General features: G+C 44.6%; 1 protein-coding gene across 4 annotated transcripts in view; it reads left to right on the top strand.

Moving 5' to 3' along the window:
- Positions 1 to 1595: 1595 nt before the first annotated feature.
- LOC130565118 (cell adhesion molecule DSCAML1) overlaps positions 1596 to 21368 on the top strand; it is a 130513-nt gene continuing 110740 nt past the window's right edge. For 2 of the 4 annotated variants that reach the window (XM_057351684.1, XM_057351683.1), the window contains exons 1-2: positions 1597 to 1878; positions 12330 to 12650. In XM_057351684.1, coding sequence (XP_057207667.1) covers positions 1629 to 1878; positions 12330 to 12650 — 571 coding nt within the window. In that variant the 5' untranslated portion in view covers positions 1597 to 1628. Of the gene's footprint in view, positions 1879 to 12329; positions 12651 to 21368 lie in introns of all 4 variants that reach the window. The other 2 variants (XM_057351682.1, XM_057351686.1) reach the window with 2 other exon arrangements.

Raw genomic sequence — 21368 nt, 5'->3', positions numbered from 1 at the left:
TTGGTATACACACCAGAATTTCAGAAGTAGAGTTGGATGGCTTGAAAGCTCCACTGGTCTGTATACAGAATATGTGCAAATATACTACAGTAGTTTGGGTATGTGCAACCAAGGCATATGCAACGACCGTTCTTTGGCACGCTGGAGGGTCATTTGCATTTCCAGCTTTTATGCAAAACATTTGAAAATTTTTGGCCTTAATGTAACCCAACAGTTGGGTTCCTTGTTTTTTGACCCAAAAACTACACTAGGGCCACTATATGTACAACTCTGTGAATAGTGGGCATTCCATTATCTTATGTAGTTAGAGAATAACTAGAGAATTCATATTTCATATTTAATTGTCTTGTCTGCTTAATCTCATGGCAAGATGAAGGCTTCTGCCATGAGAATATTGCTTTATTAAGTATTATTGGATGAACTGACATGAGATGAACCGTACCGCCGACTTGCCCAGAATGGCTTGGGACTCCATCGCTGTCAGAATGCATGTAGCATTACATGTCAGTTTGATGGATATTTATATTGGTTGATTCTCTGACAGGGCTGCGCATAGCCTATAATCAATGACAGTACGGCGCGTGTTACAGTTCAATGATTACCCGAAGAGGACGTGTGGGTGTGAAGTGAGCAGAAATCATCCAAACACTGTAACCACTGGCAGCAGACTATCTGTTTCTACACATTGTTGGTTCTTATGTTACCCCAGGAGGTAATTTCATTGCCATACTGTAATTTTAAACTTCAAACCCTAGCATTGTTAGATAGCATTGTCAAAACAGCCTTCTTTTTTCCTTTTGAAGCTGTAAGTGTTTGCCACACACAAAAACTAAAACATCTTTCTGATTTTTGTTGTTTTGTTTAGGCTAAATTATTGTATTTGTATATATGTATGTAAATACAATTAAGATTCACAGTCTAGAAAAATCTGACCATATAAAGGTTTTTTTTCCTGGGCTTGAATAATGACGATAAAGCCGGGGTGGTCTGTGAGCATTATCCGCCACTCGAGACAATAGTGATACATGATACGCCCCTCGCCTGTCATTCCTCTCATTTTGAGCGCGGAACAATGCCGGGGAGTTGGACATTGTTCGTTGAGTCTCTAAAGCAAACGGCACGCGTTAATTCTCCCTCGTGCGCATACGTTTATGTTTAGAAGGATGGTGACAAGATCTTGTGCACTCGTGTGTCACTCAATGAGTATTGACAGCAACTCCTAAATTTTACGCGCAACGGATTAACACTTTAAAATTACGCCTTGCTGCATTAGAACAGATGTAGTGTAGAAGCCAAACAGATTTGTATCCGTAAAAGTTACGCACGTCGATATGGCAATAGGCGATCCACCGTATTGGTAAAAGAGTAGCCCTTCAGTTCCCAGGTGCGCCATGGTTACATTGAGTGTCACAGAATGCCCCAGCTGTCTCCAACCACGTGGACCGCTCACAACAACAACAACAACAACATGTTAAGTCCTGTCTTTTCGGATGCAGCCAACCCTCCCCCCACAAACAAAATTCCGCGCGCCCTCCTCACCGCGTCTCTCCGTGGCCCCGCACCGCGCTGATGTGCAGCACCTCTCCATCGCGTCGCATCATTAGACTACCGAAGGAGGGGCCGTTCGAATGACGGTCCCGCGGAGGGGAGGGTACGAGAGGCGGGTCCAAAGCCTTCCCCGCTTCTCGGCGCTGGCGAGTCCGGGACTAGGGCTGGAGAGATCGCCGGGGAGCATCGTCACCACTCCTGCACGGAGCCTCGCCTGGCCGAATACTGCACAGTGCACACGTCGGGATTGCAAAACATTCCTGAGAAATATACCTGCTATTTATGGCATGTGGCTGGTAACTTTACTCCTGCTGTATTCTTTTCAAGAAGGTATGTAGTCTGTTTATTTATTGCTGCCTTTTATCTTATGCTAAAAAACGCACAGTATATTAAATTTGAGTTGAGTTTTTGGTGAAAATGGCCTTTTTTGCTTTGCTTTCATCAACATTATCAGCGTTTCAAGTTTAACGGAGCGCAATCCTGCGTATTATTTTTTCTCTTAAATTGCGTTCAGATTTCAGTAAGTTTCTTTCTGTGGTAAACTAATAAAACTTAGTTCAAAATGTTATTTAGTTGTCTAAAAATCGGAAAGTAATTTGTTTAGTCGCTGATTAACGACGAACAGAATCTTATGAAGCTGTGTACGATCTGCATGTTCCCGTGCGCAAAGATGGGGGAGATAGCATGATTTGTATGCAAGATATGAATATGCCGTTGAGTTATGAATATGTAGAACTGGCAGATCTTTGCATCAGTCGCATGCATTTGGGATACACTTGACCCTCAGTATGATGCTTGCATAGTGGCAAAAGTATAGTTGGTCAGTTAAGTGGGAATTTGTTTGCTCCTGGTGTACTTAGTCGTTCCGAAGTGTTTTTGGGCTGGAAAAAAGGATGTAATTTTCTGCCCGTCTGTCGTTGGGGATTTGAATTTGTCGGTTCATTGGTTATACTAATATCCTGTTGTACCTGTTTCCATGCCCTCAGGAAAAAGAATAATTTGTAGTTTATAATAAAAGTACATGTTTCCGCGCTACAGCATCAAATTATCTGCATAGACCCAGTGAAAAATAATGCCTCATGCAGCCTCATTTCCAATTAGCACTGGTGCAATTAGTGGTCCTCCATTTTCTATGCCAACAGAATCCTGGTTTGTCTGTGCTGATGGTGGGTTTGATAAGGAAAATCTGCATTTGTGTAAATACGAACGAAGGATGTGGTTTATTAAAACTGTTTTTGGTTGCTTATTTACCCATTTACTTATTTTACGCATTAATTCCTATCATGATGTTTGCTCAACAATTTTTGTTTTTGACACCCTCGCCACACATACTCACCCCCCACCCCACTTCCCTTTCCCCCACCCGTCAGCCTTGGAGATAGGCATTCAGTTTTCGCTCATATTTTTCCGACATGATCTTATAAAATATGTCTGGCTGAAACCACTTTTCCGCCCCCAATGTGCCTGTTTTCAAGTGTTAGTTATTTTTATGAGATTGCTTTATGCAATTCTTTTTTATTTATTCACCAGTAGTTAAATTAAAACACTTTGCATGGCTTTACAGCGTTTGAGTTTTATAAGCTTTAGATTTTAAGAAGCAGTACCCATGCTCAGTGTTTTCATTTTTTCGTATTTAAATTACAATGTAATTTCCGTGGGAATGTAAGGTCAGAATAATTCCTGCCTTTGCTTTCTGTTTCTGTGTTTGTATAAGAGAAATGTGTATTTGTGTATGTTTGTGTGTGCAGTTGTATGAGGGAAGGAGGGGTGCAGTAGGGCGTAAAGTGCGTTAAAACGAGATGCTGGGGTCGCCAGCAAACTTATTTTTGCCACCTTGTCATGTTAATTTCTGGTACGCATACGTTATGTGCTTTCACAGGATTTTTCTTATCATGTATCTTGAGCTCTGATGACATGGTCGATATGAGATGTAAAACGCACATCAATTATCATACATGCATATGCATTAGGACTGCGTATTTTTCTGAGAGGGCCGCGCCTCCATCTTTTCCACTTTCAAGGAATGTAAAAGCATATTTTCTTAAAAATCTTATTTTCCACATTTTCTGGGATAAATGTGTTATGTAATTAAAACATGTTTTAGTCGTTTTTTTGTCTGGAAATGATCAGCCATTTTAAGGAATTTATTATGCGTTGTCGTGACCCGGGCAAGTTGTAGCATATTACACCCTGTCTTCCCTCCTGAACCCCGGGATGGGGAACGGGAGGGGAACCAGATCAGGTGTAAATTGTCGTCTCGAGGGTCAGGTTGTCTTTTTATGGAAATGAAACTAAATGAAATGAAAAACGCACCGAGGGATGCTGCAGTATTGAATATGAAAATTTCCATTGTTATTTGCATGTAAGGTGTACATTTATTAGTAGTATTATTAAGGCGAGTTTTATTGAAATAGCAGCAAAAAAATATTTATAATTGTCTACATTGGCGTATAATAAATGTGCATTCAGACACACTGGAATATTTAATATTTATTTTAATCCCTGTTTTTGTCAAGATGATGACAGGCTTACGTTTTACGAATTATCAAATTTAATGTTAAATTATCTCTTTAGCTTTATAGCATGGCATGAGATGCAATTCTGTACTTTCAAGTTTTTTGTCTGATGCACCATGCAAGCCTGTTTTTACATTTTAGGACATAGTTAATTATTACAGTTAATATTCTTTTCGTTATTATTTTTCGTTAATGCAATTTTTGACTGGTTTTGCATGTTTCACACAATAATGAATGTGCAAAGAGCAAGCAGGCTGTCTGTGTGGATGAATGTGGATCTGTGTCTGTCCAATATTTATTTTAAGGATCAGCATTCGTCAGCTAGTCAAATTTGTGTGGTGGCTGCGATATTATCCGGTCTGATCCGATTTTCTGAACATTTGCCAAAATTAAAATGTGATTGAAATCGCTTGCCACGTCCAATACATACAAACCTTTTTGAGGCAGGCATATTATTTTTAAAATATTTTTTATTATTGAGAATTATATGTATATGAAACGGTGTGTGTAATTTTAACCTGAATCAAAATGCCTAAACGAAATGTATAAACGCATATTTTTCTAAATGCCTTTTAGACGACTTCACCTCCAAACTGCTTACAATGTCAAACCTGCTCCTCACATAAGGACACCTCCATCCAATCCGGTCTCCCCCTCATAGAAATATGCAAAATTGGTTTCTTTTCTCTGCCCCCCCATCAAATCCCCTGTTCTTCCCAGCTGCGCAATTAGTAGGAGATCTGCCGCATCCCCCACTCCAAAAGTAAATCAGGTCATTGGCCATAAGGACTCCATTTATTTATCTCTCTCTCTCTCTCTCTCTCTCTCTCTCTCTCTCTCTCTCTCTCTCTCTCTCTCTCTCACTGACTCTGCATCCGTCTATCTCTCTATTTCGTTATAGTCGTCATAAACACCTGTTTTCCCCTTAATTTCTCGGCAGACACACTCTGCGTCCATTATAATATGATGCATCATCTATAAAAATAAATAGTAGGTTAAGTTGCCATGGATGACAGTCGTATGAGTCACAGTTATAAACACGTCGTGGACGACTTACTCGCAGTAAATGTGTAGGAATAATGTGTACTTGAACTTTTCGTTTACTTCAGAATCAAGTGTCTAGGGATCTGTGCAAGCGTTAAGGGTTATCCCATCAGTTATATTTTGTTATTTCATGAATGTCTTCATTTGAATAGAACCACAGTGTCGTTTTTCTTTCCTTTTTCCAACAAGCGCGCAGCTCTTTTAAATCAAGCGGCGCACGACTTTTCCCCCTTCTCTGTCTAAAAAACACCCCGCCGCTCCACCTGCCATTTTAGCTAAAGTACGGTCAAAATAAAAACCTGCGTGTCGTTCTCTCTCCGCACTCAGCCGGGCGACCGCTGTTCTCCGTTCAGCGCGGTGTGCCAGTGAGTTAAGCTCGTTAACAAACACTTCCCGGCTCTGGAGCAATTGCTTGACACGCCGACTTGGCGCGACGCACCTATGCCCCTGTCCATCCATTCGGACACCGTGCGCAAAGCGTCCGGCGACTCATCTGTGCCCCTGTCCATCCATTCGGACACCGTGCGCAAAGCGTTCGTTCTGTTTCCAAGACGCGGGACAATGCACTATTGAACGCTATATTAAGGGACCCTGACCACAGTACAGTGTTATGTTTAAATGTTTAATGGTTGATTTATGTACACATGCGCATGAAAGACGTTTTTGACAGTTGCGTCGCGCCATGTGCGAGTGTGAAGTTTAAAAGGGATTCAATGCAATGTTAAACTGCTTCTCCCAACAGGACATCCCAGTCCCATCCGGTCTCCAACTCATAAACTGTACGATTTTTCTCAGGCGATTGCAGCGTCTTCTGTCTCAAAACCATGCGCTTTTATCCGTCGCGTCATACGCGTTGCGCTAAGAAAATGACAAGTTTTATAAAAATAGTCTCTTTCATTCCTTTGCCCTCCGTCTAGCTCCCTAATGTATCATTTATGACATATCAGTTGATAAATCATGCAGAGGTTGTCTGGCACTGATAGTTACATGCACACAGATCGATCGAGAGAGTGGAGTGCTTTCAACAGGTCGTTTTGGACACAACGATTGCTCTGTTGAAAGGGATCACAGAATTGCGTTTTCTCGTGGGTGCTTTTGCAGATTGTGAGTAACACAGGATATTCATTTACCTCTTATAAGTTTTTTATGCATGTACAGAGGACTCACATTCTCAACCTCAGATATCTTCCATTTGAAGTCTGAGCTACTTTATTTTCCATAAAATCTGCTGTAACAGGAAAAAAGAGGTGTAAAGGTTGCACAGCATTTCATACAAAGACAAGCTCACTGCCTAAACCCTCCATCCTTTTTTTATACACCTACAATAGCGATCGATTTATAGAATGCATACTAGTCATACAGATGGATATCATATAACCTGAAGTAAAGATGCATACTTTCTTTAGTCTCCTGCTCTCTCTGTCTCTTTCTTTTACCTCAAAGCGCTTGCTAAACAAATCTGGGAGGTTACATGTGACTGGTTTCCAATCCACTCGAAGTCACTCACGCAAAGCGCTGAACAATCTCAGGAACAGCAGTGGCAGCCAAGATTTGCTCTAATATATCAGAACAAACATACTCTAAACACAAGTGTACATGTGTCCTGCTCAGCCTGACACACACGGAAACACTCACACTTCATTCTCGCTACCATAAGCCCATTTATAAATGGATGCGATGGCTTTAGATTCAACTGGAAGTTGCTCAGCACCTGTAGTATTGATTTTTCCTCAACTGCGCTGTGCATAAGTGACTATTGGTTTGATAAGTGGGCTGTCTGAGGAAAGAACTGCAAAACAAAGAAGGCTTTTTCCGAGAAAGTCAGCCTCCCCCTCGCTCTCTGACATGCTAATTTCATGAGTCACTTTAAAAGGTTAAAGAAAACATTATGACAGTAGAAGCTGTTAAAAAATATGCTGTGTTATAGCACGGCACAGACAGGTTTGACAGCGGAAATGGCCCTTGAACGATCTGCGAATAAATTAATTGGAAGGCAAATGGATGGTTGAATTGCGTTGTTGTTGAACAGTTGCGTCCCGAAAATATGCGCGTCTGATTTAGACATGTTTGTGTAGGTGAGAGAGAGTGATTGAAAGAGAGACAGAGCACATTTTCTTAGCTTGTTTGTGGATATCTTTGGACATGGTGTGAAGATCTATGCCTGTGCATGTGCGAGAGAGAGTGTGTGTGTCTAAGCAAATGCAGATGAGAGACTAAGACAGCTGCATTATGCATAGCGGTTCACCATTGGCAATCGGCGAGCCTATCTGCAATACATATTCTTACACCATTTTGAAACTTACATATATATATTTGTATGTATGGAATATATGTGCAATCACGTGTGAATTTTCACAAACTCGAGTGACTGCATAATGGGGAAGCTTAGAAAAGAAAAGATGGCATGAAGCAATGTTTCTCAAAGTGTGGGGCAGGCCCCACTGGTGGGGAATAGAGACATGACAAGTGGGGCGCAACAAACGGGAGGAAATTTGGTCATTTTTGTGCCCATCTCTATTAATTCCTTTATTTATTGACCATACACTCAAAATAAAAAAACAACGACACATTTAAATGTAAGCCTTACTTAGAACAACATCAGACTGCGAAGAAAATGTCACGTAGAACCATAGTCAGAATGTTTATCGAAGCGGAACAAAAACTTGAATGTGGAGAGGCTGTAGGCGGTAGCGGGAATAAAAGTTAGCAATGGATACATTTGTGACATGGAATGAAAAGAAAACTGGAAATTCGGCACAAGCAGACAAAACCAAGACAGACAGTGGACCTAAAGTTTTTTACCATTTTGTTGGGGCGATTGGGGACAGGTGGGGCTCCGAACCCTTCCCTACCCCTAAAGTGGGGAATGGCAGAAAAAGTTTGAGAAACACTGGCATAAAGGAAGGAAAATCACAATGGCGAACAAAACAGATGAGTCCAAATGTATTGTTTTTGAGAAAGTGCTTTGTGAATAATGCACCTATTTTGAAAAAAATAGACAGACAGAACCATTATTAATGGGGGATTCAGCATTCCAGTGTTTTTATTATTTGGCATATGGCAATGAGAATGGCAAAGAGCTGCAGGGCTTCGTTAGCCCTTACATAGAAGCCATCTCACAAAGGGACAAGAAATTGGGTTATCCCAATGTCCTTTCTCTCTCCTCTCCTTAAGACCTCCCTAAATGACTTAAACTGCTCATGTAAAGGCCTAAAAACAGTTCATTCCCCCCAGAGGGCCATAAACACACGAGGTCCAAATTTAGGACGTACAGTAGCGCCTGACCGTTATGTGCCTTTAATGTTCTGTTCTATGGTTCAGTTTAGTGATTTGTGGCCTTTTTAAGCGGCATGTGCAAAAACAAATAGATATTTATTTACTTAACAGGCAGGAAAAGTGCTAAATAAATCGTCTTAAGGAATTAAACCCCTATGGGGTATTTTAGTATAAAAATAATTAAAATCACAATTTTATAAAAAGTCTTAATTTTAAGATTTTTGGGTGCTGTATGTAAACCTCATCCATTGATTTTACCTGTAGCATCATAAGTGCATCAACTGGTGCAACTGTATATCTGTATATGCTGCTCTCATTTCCCCCCTCCCTTAACACATTCCCCCGACACATCCAGACAGTGGGGGTGATATCCCCAGGCCCTGCCTCCTGTATCCACAACCCCTTACCCAGAACCCCACTGTGAGATTATACATATTGCAATCTTTGTTATGGGGGTTTATGCTTTAGGGTATAATCTGCAGAGGCAAAAGGGTGGGGGTGGGTGGGCCGTTGGACTGACCAGCTGACCTGATTTTCATCCCATCCAATACGACTATCACCGTATTTTCCATAAGTCTGCATGTTTTGTTTATAAATATTGAAATGTTGTGTTGTTATGTAGGGTTTCCATTTTTTTTGGCGTCACGAATAGGGCAGAGTTTGTTCATATACATAAATGTCCAGTAATAAGAGAGACGTTTTAAAACCATTGAATGGAACTGATACAACTGAACAGATGCTGTCATTATTTATTTACCCTCATGCTGTTTAAAACTTGTATGAGACAAAATAAGAAATTTGGAGAAATGTCTCAGTGGTTTTGTGTCCATACAATGTAAGTCAATGGAGGTTGTCGGTTATCAACATTCTTTAAAATATCTTCTTTTATGTTCTGCAGAAAAAGTCATAAGGGTGAATATATCATTTTTGGATAAACTTTTCCTTTAAGTCACATTTGCGACAGGATTGGAGCTGTCCAGTGCTGAAATGTGTTTCAGGGAACACTTTGGTAACTGTCCTTGGTGCTGAATGGTCCCTAGGAATTGTATTCGACACAGCTCAGAAACCAGGATAGGCTGCACTCTGCACTCGTCCCAAATAGCACTTAAGTCTGTTGGCGGCCAGGGACTGCTCCTATTTTGAGCGTGTGAGGGATCTCTGCTGTTTAACTCTAAAGCTGAATCCCAGAGGTTTGTGTCTTTAGGGTCATTACAGTTTATAATGTCAAGCTGTAAACCCCAGCTTTTTCAATGCACCTCTGCTTGGGATCAGACCCCCCACCACCTCACAGCTCAGAACTTGTACTAATGTAATCCAGCATGTGTCCTTTCACCCAAAGCGTGACGTTTGAGTAAGAACATTTTTCTTCCTTCCTCTGGAACCTGTGACCTTAGTTCTTCTAAACTTCCAAAGACACACATACCACATAATTTACCCCCTGCTTACTCTGAACCTGGTTCTGTCTGGACTCAACCCCTCTGGCTTGCTCCCACCTACTATAATCTGCCCACCCCACAGGGCAGAGCGAGAAGGAAGGTAACAGAGGCCCTCCACCGTGCTGCGATTATCAGACCGGGAAGGTTCTGTGTGTGTTAAATGTGAAAGGAGATTATATGGATTTAACTCTCTGCGTCTGGCGTACAAATTCCAATCACATAACATATCCCTTCATGTTCTATGGGAATATAAAAAGAGAGAGAGAAACAGAGAGCGAGAGACTGATGGATAGAGAGAGAGAGTGAGATCCAACCCCCTCTTACCCATTAAAGGCTTTATCTCTAATCTCAGCCTTTCAATTCACATCATCCTTTTTGTTCATGTTTTTCATTCTATTTATGTTTGCTTGTAAGTTTTTTTATTTTGAAGAACTCTCTTTATTGTTTTTTTTGTTCTGTTCAGCAAATAAGGTTTTGGGAACAGTAAATAAGTGTACCATTAGTTTAAAAAAGTATGAATAACATATTTTTGTAATTATTAATGAATTGTCAGGTCATCGTGAATTATTTATGTATTATTATCAACAGCAATAATAATAACAATAACATTATTATTATTATTATTATTATTTATACATGATAATTTCCTATTTATTTGTTGAGATGCTGTTCCAGTGTGCAAACATAAAGTGTGCATGCCTAAAACGTATAGTTATTGATCATTCTAAGTTACATAATAATATATCTAACAGCTTTGTGAAAAGAGCATTGTAAAAAATGTAAATGTCCCTTATCAGTGGAAGGTCTTATAGTTAACCTATCCATAGCACCCCGCTGACTTTAATGCCATGATAGCATGCCACCATTATTCTTTCAAACACAATGCGAATCACAAGAATGGAGGTTAATCCTGGCATTGTCGACATAAACCTTGTGGGGGGCATTAATTAAATGTAATTGCCTTAGAAGAAAATTCTCTCGCTTTGGGCTTGTGTCTCCCTTGGCTTGGAGCCAGAGCTGAGCTAAGCAATTCTCTGAATACAAAAAGATACAGAGTTATCCCACCATAACCGTGTAATCCGTAACAGAGCCTGCAGATAATAGAGACGACAGAATGCTAAATCGCTAAAGCGCTGCCTTTGAAGGACATCATTAGCTACGCTGCTAAATTAGCATGCGTGTTAATTTACGCAACGCTCCTTTTTTCAGTTCCCTCCCTCTTTTCGCACATCCCGTGTTTGGTAATACACCAGGAGCGAATGTTTGTCTCATCCACAATAGCTGTCAGAGAGGTTTGTAGTTATGTAGCGGGGGTTCTATGACCTATTTATTCTCCTATCAGATGGCAGCGTTTAGCACGGCTCGCACCGCACACATATTAGATTAGTGATTTTCTTTAGTGCCTGCCCTACAACTGCACTATTACCATTGTTGTTTAGGGTAAAGTTGGATCAGCAAGTCTCTTCGGTGAGGAAGCTTCTGCCAAGAGCGTAAATACTGGAAATGTGTGGTTAATTAAGATCCACTTTTCTTCCGGACCAAGTTGTGTCAGCTCTTGTTTGGAAGCTGTGCTGAGGCCTGCATCTTGTTTGGTTCCTTCTTTGTCATTTTTTAATTAAATGGATTCCCTTTGATTGGAAATTGCAGCATTCTTGGTTTTATAAAGCATGTTTTAGGATTTCAAAATGGAATTTGCTTAGTATTAGGTTGACTTATCTTAGCTTCCCATGTATGGTGCACACTGTAAGGACAATGACAAAGCATTTGGCAAATTACTAATCAGATAAAGGACGATCTTTGGTTACATCATCTTTGTGATGCTGTGATTAATTTCTAAATTTGACTTGTGCTATGCTGACCCGATGAGAATATCATAGGGATAATACGATCAGAGAAGAGGCAGGCCGTGCACTTTACTAGACATACACCGTCTCATTGCTCAGAGGTTGCTCATTTACATCTTTATAGTTCTCAGTTATGTTTAATATTAATATCAACTTTGTCTGAGATGTTTCTTTTCCTCATTAATACAAATGACAATACGAATAGACCTAGTAAACAGTGACTGTCCTACAAAACCAAATGAACTAAGCTGTCCACAATTTCTGAGAATTTTGTTTGTACAATTTGAGTCTAGGCTGCACAATATATTGAAAAGATCGAAATATTGCAATAACTAACATAACTAAACTAATGAATTTAGCGTAAATTATTCTTAACTTCATTAACTTAAATTAATGATATCGCATATTGTATATCGCATGATCAGATTATCGTACGTAATATTGTATTTTTCTTAAATATCGTGCAGCCCTATTTGATGCATAGTAGAAATCGCACGTGAACTTCTAAAAGAGACGTTTGTGAAATTACTTGCGTGTTTTTGTCAGTATAAAAATCGAAGCAGTTAACTTGCCTCAATGACCGAGGCTTCCCCTTTCACCCATGCAGATGTTGATTTGAGCAACAATCCGAGACTATGTGACTGACCGTGTCGTTTCTCTTCCAGTGCACAGCGAGGATGTGGTCTCGACGCGGCTGTACTTTGTGAATGCTTCCCTGCAGAGAGTGACCTTCTCCAGCTCAGTGGGGGTGTCCCTGCCCTGTCCTGCGGGTGGCGCCCCCCATGCCGTCCTCCGTTGGTACCTGGCCACCGGCGACGACATCTACGATGTACCTCACATACGTCACGTTCACGCCAACGGCACGCTGCAGCTCTACCCCTTCTCCCCCTCTGCCTTCAACAGCTTCATTCATGACAATGACTACTTCTGCACTGCTGAGAACCAGGCCGGCAAGATCCGCAGCCCCAGCATCCATGTCAAAGCAGGTAAGACCCTCCATCCATGCATCTACCTGTCCGTCCATCTGTCTGTGGTGCAGTGGGTGAACTCAGGCCTTTCTAGTTTGAGTCTTATAAACACAGAGCTGTAAACCTTTGTCTTTAGATAGCTATATATATGTATGTCTTTGGAAAAAGGGTCTACTAAATGAGCTGTTTTCCACACCATCCAATCCCATCTGATTTGAAAAAAATAAACCAACCAATGTATCACATACTGCCTGTTTGTTTCTTCTACAAATAACACTACTGTTGAGTTGTCTGGACCTTTGGTTTCGTAAATTATGTACAAACTTAACTGTTGTGTTACATTATCCTACACTCGAGGAAAATGACGGGTTATTTTCAACCCATGGTTGGGTCGAAATGGACAAACCTAACTGTTGGGTTGGAAATAAACCTATTACTGCAAAAAAATCAAAGCATTTTTCTCTTGTTATCTACAAAATCTGCAGCAATATACATTGACTTGATAAGGAAAGTTATGGAGCGATTTTAGTCTCATTAATTATTCACGTGTAAAACAAGATACACACATGCGTAAACAGTTTCACATGAATAAAACCTAATTTACGTGCACAAAGTATAAATATACATTTAAAAAAAGATATTCACGTGCGTAAAACAAAACTATTTTCTCATAAAGTACGTTTCGCAAACATACGACTGTGCACAAATATTTCGAAAGTTTAAAATGTACACGTTTATCGTGTTATGTGAATGTGCAAATCGTCACTCACGTGAAAATCACCTTGGATGTGTGTGTGTTTTTTGAGACTCCCCTGGCAGCGCAACCCCTCCCACGTGGGTTGTCATACTCTTTAGCCAATCAGATTCAACCTTACCATTCAACCAATCATAAGCGCGGAGAGCACTTTGCGAATGTCGTATGTTTGCGAAACATACTTTATGAATAAATAGTTTTGTTTTACGCACGTGAGTTGCTTTTTTTAAATGTATATTTATACTTTGTGCACGTAAATTAGGTTTTATTCATGTGAAACTGTTTACGCATGTGTGTATCTTGTTTTACGTGTGAATAATTAATGAGACTAAAATTGCTCCATAGAAAGTGACCTAAGATATTGCTGCTGTCCTTTTAAACCTTGCATCTCCACATTTTGTGGAAATATTATTTTTGTGGAAACTTAATTTACCCCAGTTGTTGGGTTCCTGTGTTGACCCATTTGTGGGTTGGAAATAACTTATTTAATATATATTTTTAGGGACTATGCTGTGTTGTTTTAAGCCAAAATGCTGGGTTATTTCAAACCAACGGTTGGGTTTGTCCAAATTTTACCCAACAATGACTAAACAACATTTTTAGAGTGTTGTTATTATGACATAAGAGTGGCATTATACAAGGCAGTGGAAGCTGCAACAACCATGTATTCAAACCATGTATTATTTTGTCGCTTCTAATATTGTTATTATTAGAGATGCGCTGATATATCGACCAATAATCGGTATCGGTCGAAAAAAGCAAATTTTCTCACTATCAACTGAAACAGCTGATGATCAGGGCAGATATATCCTGTCAATCAAAAGAGGACAGGAAAATGCAATGAATTTGTGGTCTGTATATAGAAAATGTTAAGAAACATCACCAGTTTGATGTTCAATATTAATTGTCATGAATATCATGAAAATATAAATTAGTTACATAAGGATCGGTGGAGAAATTTAGTATCGGTGCATCTCTTTTATTTATCGTTGCTGTCCTTCTGAAATCTTGTATCTCCAAATTTGCTGTTTTTCAGGAAACTGAAAAAACACTGTACTTATTAAATAATTACATACAGTGTTATCAAAGTTAACAAGCACTTTTTAAAGGGGTCATATGGCACGAATACTTGTTTTTCTGTGTCTTTGGTGTGTTATAAGTTGCCCATGTTTTAATACACAAGTAAAATTGCAATAATTAAAGTGTCGGAACAAAATATGCATTCTATCTAAAAGCGAATCCTCACCTGAAACGCCTCGTGTAACCACACCCCAACAAATCTACGTCAGTTCGTGGTATGAGTTGACTAAGACCACCCAAATGTATTCACAAGTAACGTGGGTGTACCTGTCAGTACAATTGCTTTGGAACCTGATGTTCCAAATATGGTAAGAGGCGTTACATTTCCGTCACACGTTTGCAGTATTCGACCAATCACTATGCACTGGTTAACTGGCCAATCATAGCACACCTCGCTTTTCAGAGCGATGAGCTTTGTAAAAAATCCACGCGTTTCAGAGAGGTGGGGCAAAGAGGAGATACAAAAATGCACGGTATTTCGAAAAAACAGCGTTCCCTTTCTGTCTGTCTCTCAACGTTGTGTCGAACCGACAGATGGGGTTTGACTTGAGAACCTATCATCTTCTGACTAACTTTTAAAAGGCCAATGGAATTGGCGAATGAAATTTGCTAGCCGGACTCCGCCCCGGATATCCAGGTATAAAAGGAAACGGTGTGCTGCATTCATTCACCTTTTGTTCTTCAGAGCCTTTGCATCGAATGACATATACTGGTAAAAAAGGCTGGATTCTTACGACGTGGTGCAGCGGATTGTCCCTCTTCGTCAGTGACTTCCCCCTGCAAATTTCTCCAGCATGGCATGTCCCGCTGTTCTCGTGGGTGCAACACTCTTATAGAGGAGGGGGACGGACACAACGTCTGCCTCAAGTGCTTCGGCAACATTCGTGGATACATCCTGCCCGCACTGCGGGCGGATGACGATCCAGACTTTGCGGTCACGGGTGGCTGTGCTCTTTATGGACCCAGCCAGCACCTCGTCTGCTTCCCGTCCCGTGATAGCAACGGCTTCGGCCCTGCCGTCCGCCGCAGCGAGGGTGATATGAGGGTTACCGTGAGCGTTAATCCGTCAGCCACAGCCTCGCGGACCGTTCGCGCCCCGTCTCGCTCATCTGACCATTCCCCAAGAGATGGTCCCATCTTGATCCACAGCCACGTATTCGGAAATGGTGCGTGATGAAGATGAGATGTCGCGGGCAGCATCAGAGGACGACCTACTGGCATCCGACCCCGTCGATTCCGTGGATCTCCCTCCCTTGAGAATTAACGCTCGTGGTTGGACACTTGGTGCCTTGGGTATGAGCGTGATTCCAAGCCGCGCTCGGCCCTGGTACCATTTTTCCCAGAAGTGCATGAGGAAGCTTAGTAAGACCGGGAATGCCCCCCTCTCGGCGCGTTCCCGTCAAACAAGCTCCGTCGCCCTTACTTCCCTCGATGGTGGGGCAGCTAGGGGCTACGTCGACATGCCTCAGGTGGAGCGTGCCGTCACGGTGCATTTATGCCTGTAGACGGCGGCCACCTGGGGAGGTTGATCCTGTCTCCCGTCCAAGGCGTGTAAGCTTTCAGCATCTCTGGTGTTGAAGGCTTACACTGCCACGGGCCAAGCTGCCTCCACTCTGTACAACATGGCCATCCCCAACCGACCCGAGGGCTTATGCAGGAACTCCGCACCACCACCGACCTCGCCCTACAGGCGACCAAGGTGATAGCGCGGGCCCTGGTTCGGACGATGTCCACACTAGTGGACCAGGAGAGACACCTCCGGCTCAACCTTGCGCAGATGCGTGACACTGAGAAAGTTCGCTTTCTCGACGTGCCCAACTCGCAAGGGGGCTGTTTGGTGATACTGTTGAGAGTTCTCGGCAGTGAAGAAGCAGACATCATACCCCAGGAAAAAGACGTCGAGGAGGAGACCACCATCCCATCACCAGCCGCCATGGAAGCAGAAGTGGCACTTTCCTCTCTCTCCCTCTCTCTCTCTAGGTTTTTTCTTTCGGCTGCGCTCACACTCCAGACAACGGTGTTCGGCAACTCGACATTGCGTCACGGCAAGACTCAATGCCAGGCATACTCTCCATCAGCCCTCAGCACTCTTCAGTTCGACGGGTGCGCAGAGCTGCATTATCGCCAGGCAGGTAAGTCAGCAGAGCCGCTCTCCTCCCTGGGGGCCCCCCATGGCAAGGGAGCCGCACTGCTAGCCATCGAACTATCCCCCGGGGGGAAACAATGAAGCAGATCGAACCCCTAGTCCCCCTGTCTAGGTCTCTGGGAGCCTGGTTAGAGCTTCCCAGACCGTCACGGTGACTAGGGAGGACGATCCGTCTCAGCTATGCGATCCAATTTGCCAGATGCCCACCCAAGCATGCGAGGTAGGATGCTCCCGTGCTTTGGGCCGAGGTCGCACCTTTCTGGTGAAGGAAGCGATCGAGCTCATCCCTCCAGCCGAGATGTTCTGCGGGTTTTACAGCCCGTACTTCATCATCCCCAAGAAAGGCGGGGGGTTGCGCCCCATTTAGATCTGCATACCCTGAACAGGCACCTACACAAGCTGCCGTTCAGGATGATCACGCAGAGGCGCATCCAGACATCTGTTAGATGTCAGGACCTGGTTCATGGCAATCGACCTGAAGGACACGTACTTTCATGTCTTGATTCTCCCTCGTCATTGATCGCTCCTGCGGTTCGCTTTCGAGGGGCGGGTATATCAGTACAGGGTCCTCCCCTTCAGTCTGTCCCTGTCTCCACGAGTCTTCACGAAGGTCGCGGAAAGCTAGCTCTCCCCCGTGCAGAGCATCTTTTTTCTCGGTATAGAACTCGACTCTGTTTCCATGACAACGTGGCTATCGAGTGCGCACAGTCAGTGCTGAACTGCTTGAACCTCTTCAAGCAGCAGCCAGCGGTCCCCCTGAAACTATTTCAGAGGCTCCTGGGGCACATGGCATCCTCGGCAGGGGTGATCCCCTTCGAGTTGATGCACATGAGGCCGCTCCAGCACTAGCTACATAGTCGAGTTCCCTGAAGAGCGTGGCACACCGGCAGCAGGCGTGTTGGCACGCCTCTCTGCCGACGCACCTTAACCCCTTGGTCTTCGATGACCTTTTTACGGACGGGAGTCCCCCTTGGGCAGGGTTCGAGGCCTGTCATGGTGATGACAGACGCCTCCCTGCAGGGTTGGGGTGCCGTGTGCAACGGGCACGCAGTGTTGGGTTGATGGACGGGCCACTGCCTGCATTGGCAGATCAACTGCCTGGAGTTGTTGGCTGTGCTGCTTACACTGAAGAGGACGCAACCTCTCGTGCAGGACAAGCACGTGCTGGTCCGGTCGGACAGCACAACTACCGTGGCATATATTAACCATCAGGGTGGCATTCGCTCACGACACTTACCACAACTCGCCTGACACCTCCTCCTGTGGAGTCAACAGGTGACAAAATCCCTGCAAGCCACACACATCCCGGGCGACCTGAACCAGACAGCCGATGTGCTCTCTTGTCAGTCGACGCCTCACGGAGAGTAGCGACTCCACCCTCACGCAGTCCAGCTCATTTGGGTGCAGTTCGAGCAGGCACAGGTATACCTGTTCGCCTCCCTGGACACCACCCATTGCCCGCTATGGTACTCCCTGCCCGAGGCCCCCCTTGGCATGGATGCCCTAGCGCACAGCTGGCCGCGGGGCAAGCAGAAGTACGCCTTCCCCCCAGTGAGCCTCATTGCACAGGTCCTGTGCAAGGTCAGGGAAGAGGAGCTTCAAGTGCTACTAGTTGCGCCGTACTGGCCCAACCGCACTTGGTTCTCGGAGCTAATGCTCCTGACGACAACTCCCCCCGGCCGATTCTCCTGAAGAAGGACCTTCTTTCGCAGGGGAAGGGCACATTGTGGCATCTGAGACCAGACCTCTGGAACCTCCACGTCTGGCTCCTGGATAGAACGAGGAGATCCTGAGTGGCCTACCCCCTTTGGTGGTTGAGATCATCACTCAGGCTAGGGCTCCTGCCACTAGGCGGCTGTACGGCTTTAAGTGGCGCCTCTTCTCATCCTGGTGCTCTTCTCGAGTAGAAGACCCACGGAGTAGCTCGATCGAGAACGTGTTGTCCTTCCTACAAGAGAGACTTAAGAGTAATCTCTCCCCTACCACACTGAAGTGTATGTAGCCGCCATTGCCGCTCATCACGATCCAGTCGCTGGGAAGTCTCTGGGACAGCACAACCTGATCATTAGGTTCCTAAAGGGCACGAGAAGGCCGAATCCGCCTCGTCCGCACTCCGTATCCTCTTGGGACCTCGATGTGGTCCTGGCGAGCCTCCAGAGGTCCCCTTTCGAGCCTCTGGGAGATGTTGATCTTTCTCATCTTACGATGAAGACGGCTCTCCTGGTGGCGCTCGCCTCCAACAAGAGGGTAGGGGACCTACAAGCATTCTCCGCCTAGAGTTTGGGCCTGGAGACTGTCACGTTATCCTGAGACCCCAGCCCGGCTACGTGCCCAAAGTTCCCACCACTCCCTTTCGAGACCAGGTGGTGAACTTGCAGGCACTCCCCACTGGGGATGAAGACCCAACCCCATCCGTGTTGTGTCCAGTACGCGCGTTGTGCCTCTACTTGCACCGCACACAGAGCTTTAGGAGCTCTGAGCAGCTCTTTGTCTGTTCTGGAGGTCAGCAAAAGAGGGAGGGCTGTCTCCAAACAGAGATTGGCACACTGGATCGTAGGCGCCGTCGCTATGGCGTGCCGGTCCCAATATGCTGTGCCCACTGGCAGTGAGGGCAGTGAGGGGGCGTAACCTCCTCGTGGGCACCGGCTCAGGGCGCCTCTCTGGCAGACATCTGCAGAGCTGCGGGTTGGGCTATGCCCAATACTTTCGCGAGGTTCTACAGCCTCTGCGTGGAACCGGAGTCAGCCCAAGTCTTGCATGGTACCAACAGGTGAGACCGGCGACCGGTAGGGTGTACGCCTGCAAAAGCGCCTTCTCCCTTCCTAGGTGGGTCAGTGTGCTATTTCCGCCTCCCTTCTTCCCCCACCGGGCGAAGAATAGGCATTCCATCCATCACTAAGCACTTCCTGGTGGCGGGCTGGGCGGAGCAGCCCTGCCTCCTTAGGCCGGGTACCAGCTGAGTTATCTATCGCATAGCTCTAACCGGACCTAGTGCCCCACACGAATTAACCCCCCCCCAGCAGGGTGGTTCTGTCTGATGTATCCTCATGATCTGGTTCCCATCTTGGTAACCCATGACCTCCCCTAGGTGGACCTCCACCTCGTGGTACTCCATTCAGTCCTCACATTCCTCCTATGAGTTCTCCCCTGCCAATAAGACCATGTTGGTGTCTCCACTAAACTCCTCCCTACAGTAGGAAGTGGTCTCCGTAGTGTGTTTCCTCAATGAGAAAATAGCGCTTCCCCAGTGTCCCTTGCGGTGCCGGGTGGCTTCTCACCATTAGAGAAACAAGGCCTCCGCCCGTGATGGCCGGTGGCAGGGACTTCCCACCTTTCCAAAGCTCTGGGACCCCCTACCTCTCCACTGGATGGTTACAATTTCGTGCTAGCGCTCACGTCTGACACGCCCAGGCCAGTCAGCGTCGCTTCTCTAGAGATTGTGACGCGGCACAGCACTGTGGCATTTTCAATAGGAACCCCATCTGTCGGTTTGACACAACATCGAGAGACCAACAGAAAGGGAACGTCCTGGTTGCGTATGTAACCTCCGTTCCCTGATGGAGGGAACGAGACGTTGTATCCTTCATGCCAAAACGCTTGCCGCCCGCTGCAGCAGTCGAGAGATGCTCTCAGGCTCCTCAGCACAAAAGGTGAATGAATGCAGCACACCGTCTCCTTTTATACCCGGATATCCGGGGCGGAGTCCGGCATGCAAATTTCATTCTCCAATTTCACTGGCCTTTTCAAAGTTAGTCAGAAGATGACGAAGATGGTTCTCAAGTCAAACCCCATCTGTCGGTTAGACACAACGTCTCGTTCCTTCCATCAGGGAACGGAGGTTACATACGTAACCGGGACGTTTTTGAACCTTAAATTGTGTATTCACATTGCATTACATCTAAAACAAACGATAATATTCGTTTTAGCCGTGTCATATGACCCCTTTCATACTTTTTATTGGTTAGATATTTGCAAAACCTAGTGACAAACATAAAAGGTGAGTAATAGAAATGATTTGATGCAAAAAAAATAAAAATCATGAAATATGAAGATTCATGGTTTACAGCAGCGTTATATTATTTCACATTTATGCATTTGACAAAATTCAGTGCATTCGATCTTTGCATTTTATCATAAGTCCATTTCGTGGGAAACAAACCCATGACCTTGCCATCATTTACTCCACGCTCGAACAGTTAAGCTACAGCAAAGCTGCATTTAGCTCTTTGCTTTGCGTCAGCATCTCATACCAAACCATATTGCTCGGTGAAAATAGCAGAGTCAACGTAAGCACGGTGGCACGTAACGTTTCAGGTGGAGCAAGAGTTCTCGGTTTAACATCTGCAGTAACAGCAGAAGTAGTGGTCGCCATATTGCTAACCTAAATACGAATGTTAGTGCCAAATGGATGTCCCAGTGGCCGCCCTGTTGACCTGGCTGCTTTAAAAAGCAGCGCACAGACGGGCGTACACCGCCACAGACAGTTGGCTGACTGACCCTCCCACTCGGTGCCAAGGTCACCGCTCGCGAGTGGGACTGGCCGCCCGGCAACAGCGAGGGATATCCATATACCTCCCTGCGCTAACACACACACACACACACACACACACTTATGCCAGGCTGAACTGTGCCAGTGTCCCTCCTGTTTCCCAGTCTCCATCTGTCCTCTATGCTAGAGTTTCCATCTTACACACACACATATACACATGTTCACCTACTCCGACTTTCCTAGAACTCCGTACACCTCGCGCCTTAA

This window comes from Triplophysa rosa, linkage group LG14 (genome assembly GCF_024868665.1).
Source record: "Triplophysa rosa linkage group LG14, Trosa_1v2, whole genome shotgun sequence".
Taxonomy (NCBI): domain Eukaryota; kingdom Metazoa; phylum Chordata; class Actinopteri; order Cypriniformes; family Nemacheilidae; genus Triplophysa; species Triplophysa rosa.
Note: the sequence above shows the minus strand (reverse complement) of the source record. Positions and strands in the feature narration are given on the sequence as shown.